Source organism: Thermobia domestica, chromosome 14, assembly GCF_964235325.1.
Source record: "Thermobia domestica chromosome 14, izTheDome1.hap1.1, whole genome shotgun sequence".
NCBI classification, from domain to species: Eukaryota; Metazoa; Arthropoda; class Insecta; order Zygentoma; family Lepismatidae; genus Thermobia; species Thermobia domestica.
The window spans coordinates 194015806-194023108 of record NC_137467.1 but is presented as its reverse complement, the minus strand read 5'-3'; the positions used below and the strand labels follow the sequence as shown (position 1 = coordinate 194023108).

Sequence of the window (7303 nt, the reverse complement as noted above, 5' to 3'; positions counted from 1 at the left end):
TTTAGGCTTTCCGCATGATACTATTGCTGATGTAATATAAGCCCGAAACACTTTAAGATATTTGGATGATTTCCCAAGTACGTTACACTCTTTTTTGTAAGGTAACCAACTGTTTATGACAACTGACTCTAGCATGTACCCCAAAATTCTAAGACACCATCATTTTGATTTCATTCATGTACGGCAAAGTTATATGAACATGCTTGACTTGTCTACACTCCTCATGTGTTTGCTATAACGTTTGATGATATCAGGACCTGAAATACGCACTTAACTTTCTTCCGCTTTGTAATTTTGTCTTTACATACTCTAGTCGCTGAATTCCTGATACCGTGCTACCGATCGTTACGCACTTATTGTTTACCGACTTTACCACAATGATATCGTTACCACTATAATAATCATAATTTCCTCTTCCTTTCTTTGACAAAATTTTATCTTCTTTTATATGACATCCTCCTAAACGATCTTGTCTCATTTTTGGAAGAGTTGACATTTTCATTACATCCTTCAAATATTTCATTAATTTTACACTTGTAAAAAGTTATCAAAGTACATGACTGAAAGTTCAGACTCCTCTCTCTTGAATGAGGACAGTGATTTCCCATCCTTTTTCAGCAAGACGTAGCTCCGCCTTACTATTCATTATGTTCACTGCAATGGCTTAATAGACCATTTCTGGGACATTGGATAGGACGACGGAGACGGACAGAGTGGTCCAGATTTTACGCTACTAGAGCTCTTCCTCTGAAGTTATCTAAAGAATCTTATTTATCAAGAACCCATTCATGATATTCACTATCTAATGCAGCTAATTTTGCTATTTTGTGAAACCGTTGACCTGGACATGCTGTTGCGAATCCATGCGGATTGGCGGAGGCGCTTTGCAATTTGTCTTGCTCAAGAGGGATAGCACATAGAGAAAATAATGTTGTAATGCAAAATTTTCACCCTTTCTGAGGAAATAACTTCTGAACCAATAATGGTAGGTGAAATGGACTGCATCACTATTTCCCTGAAATTGAGGTCATGCCAAATGATACCCCACATACCGCTTTCCATTTTAAGAATCCAAAGTTGGATCCAAGATTACGGCTTTCAAGATGGCCGCCAGGGCAACCATGTCAAACAATATGGTCCATTACCCACCCGAAGAACATATACCGTGAACCGAATGTGGATACCAAGACGTTCCTGTGCTAATTACAGGGGTCTTAACTGACTGATGGCTCACTCTGTATTATACCTCAGGTATATAATCTGGATCTGAATCACTGCAAGTAAGATCAGGTTCTGAATCCGAGACTCCGAAATCCGATAGATTAGAAGAGAAAGAGATCACTACTGTTGGCCTTATTCTTAGTTTCCTTCCATAGGATATATCAACGGTCGTAAGATCTTCATCCATTTTTGACGAAACACAATCACCAGCAAAAGTGTAAATAGCCTATCACAATATTTCTCTTTTGCACCTGACATGAGATTTCACAGTAAAATGTATTTATAGACACACGCACACACGCACACACACACACACACACACACACACACATATATATATATATATATATATATATGTGTGTGTGTGTGTGTGTGTGTGTGTAGTATATCCCATACTCAACCTCTGTATGATATTTAAAATTTGACTAATAAACTGAGTACTATGTTTCTCTTTCACGGTAAATTTTCTATAAAAAATTCAAATGATACATCAATATAAGCTAGTCCAATATGTTGTATTTTTTCCTGTATAAATTATACGTTTGATCTGTTACCGAACAATATAACCGAATGGTTATGTATTATATTTTTGTCGTAAACAATAATCAATTGTTTACATTATGCCGTTATCATACTTGCACATTGTTGGGCATTGACTTACAAACAAGAACATATCGAGAAAAATAAAAACATAAACTGCTTATCTTCAATATTTAATATTTTCTGTCTGCTTCTAGCACTGATTGCAAAACAACAACATATCCACACACTACTTCCCGCGTAAAATTCACCAGAATTATCACAAGGGGGCAATAGCTGCTCTCCCATCGCAGAAAGTGTTTACAGAAATAACTACAACGAACAATACCGAAATATAATACTCTTCAATCCAATAGGCAAGATCAAAAAATGTGTAACCATATGGTTACGAAAACTCGTTAAGGGTTGAATAATTTATTTCAAGTACACACTATTTAAAATATTGTCTTTGTTAAACATGAAATCCCAAATAACCGTAAATCAAAGATTTGAAATCCAAAGTTAGAGGTTGAAGTTCAGGCGTTTGTATAGCTTTCGTATCATTTTAATAGCTAGATAGATGCACGGAAATATGCACATTGCTTTCAAAGAAAGGAATTAATTTCATAATACTATGTTTCAAATACATTTTGGACATTGTAACTTCTTCTATTTTATCATTTAAACTGAATGTTCCTTCAAAAATGTTCTTCAACTCTGAATTGTGGAAAACCAGCAAATATATATTGAAACTTTAATAAAAGAGAACATCAAAAACTGTACAGTATTGCCATATGAAGGAGTTTGCTTAAGCATTGCTTGCCACTGGTTTAAATAGTAATTGAAATTAAACACTAATAATAGACCAGATTGCATTTTAAATGTATATTCTATTCTTCGTGTCCCTAGTATAATATATAAGAAATAAAATAAAATTACAATAAGCTACAATAGATTAAAATAAAATACAATATTCTCTTTTATGCCGAGTATAAGCCTTTGGTAGTTTTATTGAGATTCGCTAATAAGGCGGCAAATTACAAATGCATTAAAACATTAGATATAATTCAGGTTGTTTTAAAGCTTTATTTCTTTACTTTATTGAGATTATTATCAACAACACTACCTTATTTATTTCATTCTTAACCTCTACTAATTACATTTACGTAAGCTATGAATATTTGTATGTCCTATCAAATCAATCATTTCCTAATACAATTGAAGCCCTTAGAAGATAAATGTGTTATGTTACATTTTTTGAGACGATGTATTCTGGCACGTGCTATATGTTAATCTTGCTACGTAACACATTAGTTAGTGTGTCCTCGTCCCAGTGAAGAAATTTAGAAACGATGAAAGTGGTATGTTAACGGACAAAGTTGTGAAAGTCAATCTTTCCGTCGTATTCAACTTGTTGCATAACATCTTTATCCCTGTGCGCTTGAATTACAAACAATATTTTTTTTCGTAGTTTCCTCTACAAAAGTTTCAATGATACAAGACAATATTAATAGTGATCTGTAACAGATTACAGAAAATATATTTAGTGATTTTTTGCACTGTAGAAGATCTATTTTCATAATTTATGATAGGAATTTATTTGTGCTAAAACAATCATTTTCGAAACACATAAATCCTCCTTCTCTCTGAATTATTTGCCGATAGATTATTGTGATTGTGCTAATACTTGTGTATTGCATTGAATATTTTTTAATAAAGAAAATTTAATATCATATCTATTAATATTATATTTATTACACGTAGATATGCAGATAACGGGTGTAATTTCTTGCTTGGTGTGCATGTTGTCTAGAATTTTCGCAAGGCCAGATTTGGACTCAAATGTTTTCATTTAGCTTTAAGATATAAGGAAAAAACTAAAACATTTAGTATGGTGACTAGTACTAAAATATGCAATTGAAAGTGTTTAACTTAAAACAAGTTATATTAATGTCGTATTTGAAAATTCTGTTTAATGTTATCTCGTTCAGCTTGTTAACATTGATTCCATTTGGAGAACATAATCCATGTTTGTTTTCTATACATAATAATTTTAAGAATAATTTAATTGTAAAAAACCTAATTAAAAGTCTCGTTCAAAGTAAACTACTTTATTAAGGAACCATAATACTCCGGAGGTTGAAAGTACATCATATTTGGTTTAAATTGATAGACACTAGTAACTCATGTATTGTGAATCAAATAAATTATACTATATTAAGCCAAAGCAAAGATAAAGGCTGAGGTAGGTATAGTAATAAGCCGCACAAATAAATGCTCTTGTCGTAACGTGATCACTGAATAAATCATACACTGTACAGCTAGTCATTCTCCAGAATTCTCAGAAAATATAAAATTGCATGAAATAAAAAAAATTATAAATATTTCTGAGTCTAATATCAGGAAATCGCAGTATTTGCGTCATTGACGTAGTTTTAAATAATTAATTCAGTAATGTCGAAAGGGAGAAACAGAAATTAATAATGTTTCTATATAAAGAAAACAGTCTCATCCGATTGGAATGTATAAATAGGTTACCTGCATAGATGTAATAGAAAGTTCAGAAAAATATATAAAACCAAATGAGAGAATCATACCATGTATTGATTGTTATTTCAGAAGCGTGACAATGAAGAGATAATGGAAGAAATTATTAATAAATTAAATATACATTCTATTGTTAGGCTTCTCTTATGTACTACACAGTTTCATAATTCGTTTCGTTTTTCAGCCGTGGTACAAAGATTCAATTATAAATATAATCAAACCTAATAGTAATCCGAAAAATAGCAACAAGAATGCTCCAAGCATATCATTAATACCAAACGATTTTCGATTGACTTTTTCTATTCTTGTAAGTCCATAGAGAGAAAGGGAAAATAGTACATCATTGTACCATTTGTCAGTTAGACCAGTGGAATAACAACTATTGAGAATGTCACTGAATGTTTCTACAAATGGAGAACCTCTTTTAAAATAAAGACAAACAGGATAAACAAAAACCTTTTCCCGAACTATATGCAACAAGGGACGTCCATCCAAATCAATAAAGGATTGGTTGTACATCAGGTATTCAGAGTAGCTTTTACTATAAAAGAAAGCATAATTCTTTGTTTTGATTATTTTCTCGAATCCCTCAATGACCGTAGATACCGGAATATAATTGTCATATATTTCTTTCAGTACAGGAGATGAGGAATTAAAGTATGATCTAAGTATATTTAAGCTCCCAACCATAATTCCAGATTCCAGCATCTCTTGTAAAGTATCAATGGGAGGATACTTTTTTGGAATAGTAATAAAACCAAACAGCTTTGCACTGTAACAGTTAAGGATCACAAATGCAGGAAAAACCCACAACAAGAACATCACTCTCATTATTGGGATATTTTCAGGTTGTTTTGTGGATATTCCTAACAGAATAGAAAGATTATTAAGTAATGCCAAATGCAGGGACACCATTCTTCGTAATATCTTTCTATGTACAACGTTTGTAGCCATAGAACAAATTGTGTAAGCACAAAATGTAGATATCCAAAGACTATTCTTAAATGGGAAATATACATTCATCCACTGAGGGTAGTTATCTTGAGCAGGAACAGTGAAAACGGCTGCAACTGTATCACTCAAATGTACACATTCGAAACTCAAGCAACTATCTGTGTTGCAGTTGTAAATTGACATATCTACCTCGTATAATCCAGACATTAATTTTTCTTTAACCTGTTTATATTTGCTACGGTCATACTCGTTTAAACTCAACGTGAAATTCAGTTTCTGCGCTAAAACTTCCATTAAATTCCCAGTTATACCTCTTAAAGTGTTTTTGTCTTCAGAATTTCCTTTAGATATATAGGCAAGTTGACTTTTTAAACAAGCGACTTCTAATGGACACTGGTGTAAGTTTTTATCTTTCGACGGAAAGAAATCTGCATTATGAGTAAGTTTGTCAAGATGATACACATCTAAGACAATCTCCTTTACGTGCGGATCGCAATTATCGACAAAAGGGAAATATGTGTATATATTTATAGAGTGGACTTCTTCACCATAAGCGACCAATATGATATTAAGTATGTCTTTCTCGAAAGATTGTTTGAACAGTTTACGAATGTCTATTGAGGTGAAATCCTGTGATGTTGAGGCAGCAATGAGTTTTGCTTGTGGATTCCAGAAAAATAGAGCTCTTGAGCTATTAATCATATCTTCAAACATGTTAACGCCTTTGAATAGAATTAAGAAATATACAGAGTCTCTTATATTTCTTAGACGAGCAAATTCTTTAACCATGTCATTTGGTTGAACAGTAGTTCTTAGTGTTATCATCGAATGTCCATACTTTTTAAGCAAAATATCTGCGAAATAGAAATTTTTCTCTTGTAGTACAACTAAAGTTCTTCTATGGTAGTTGGTTTGCTGTATAATTGCCAACAAACAACGACTGAGGAATTGATCCAACTCAGTGTGCATGTTCTGTTGTTTAATAATGTCATCCATGTATACGCTTGTGGTGAGAATTAGTTGTATAACGATCGAGAAAATTCTTAGCTTCATCGTAAGAAAGGGTCGCAATCTGTAAGTAAATAGAAGGTAGGTTAATTATTTCAGTTTTATATTATTATTTTGAATTTGCTTATATTATTTCAATATTAAAGAGAACAATCGCAAACTGCAACCAATCAGAAACGTTTTACTAGTTTCTATGGATAGCGTCGAGTGTTAAAAGAAATACTGTGTTCAGAATATGCTGGATAGAATTCAATGAGCTTAGGGGGTGGTGAGTGGTGAGTCGCAGTGGGTCATGGTGAGTTGTGGGTCGCAGTGGGTCATGCTTTGTGGAGACTTTCAGTGAATCACGGTGGGTAGTGGGTCGCAGTAGAGAACATGCTGCTCATCCACGACCCACTTAACTCACAACACTCGACTTACTTGACTCACTGATCCACTGTAACTCTGATTGGTACTTTTCAGAATATCCATAAATATTTTAGAGAACATCCAAACAATATGTAATGGTTTCGTTTTATGTGATGGTATTATGAGTCTTTTGTTTCATGTTCGAATAAATTACGATTCCCCATGATCTTTTGTCTCTATATTTTATGTAAAAACACGTTAATGAGTAATAGATATTACAACTGTTTTTCGATGCTGATTGGTTTGGGTTAACAGCTTGAAAATGAAATTTTTACGTTTAACGTCGCATGATTATGCCTGTAAGGTTGAAGAAGACTATGATTAAAGCAAGTGAATTATGATGGACGAAATGATAGAATGAGAAAGTGGGAGTGTCCCGAGAAAACCCACCACCACAATGTTGTCCGTCTGAAGTTTACTTGAAGTTGGGAACGAACCAGGTACCTCACCCATCAAATAGTTTAGTAGGCGGTGTCTCAGTTTCGATTCAAGGTGGGAAAGCCTTTGAGTATCATAACATGAGAAATAGTGAATTTCTCTCGTTCTTACAAGTTAGATTTGAAACGACTTCATTCACACGGGAAAACTAAAAACATGACGTCATCCTTAAGGCATAGTATGAGTCATAAATATGTCTGAAACAACA

General features: G+C 33.3%; 1 protein-coding gene across 1 annotated transcript; it reads right to left on the bottom strand.

The window, feature by feature from the left end:
* Positions 1–4467: 4467 nt before the first annotated feature.
* LOC145670194 (ionotropic receptor 21a-like) lies at positions 4468–6210 on the bottom strand. Its single transcript, XM_081738572.1, has one exon. The coding sequence runs from the start codon at positions 6208–6210 to the stop codon at positions 4468–4470; it is 1743 nt and encodes a 580-aa protein (XP_081594698.1).
* Between the last annotated feature and the right edge of the window lie 1093 nt (positions 6211–7303).

What these genes read in the sequence shown, in the direction of transcription:
- LOC145670194 (XM_081738572.1), bottom strand. Translation starts at nt 6,210, where the DNA reads ATGCACACTGAGTTGGATCAATTCCTCAGTCGTTGTTTGTTGGCAATT.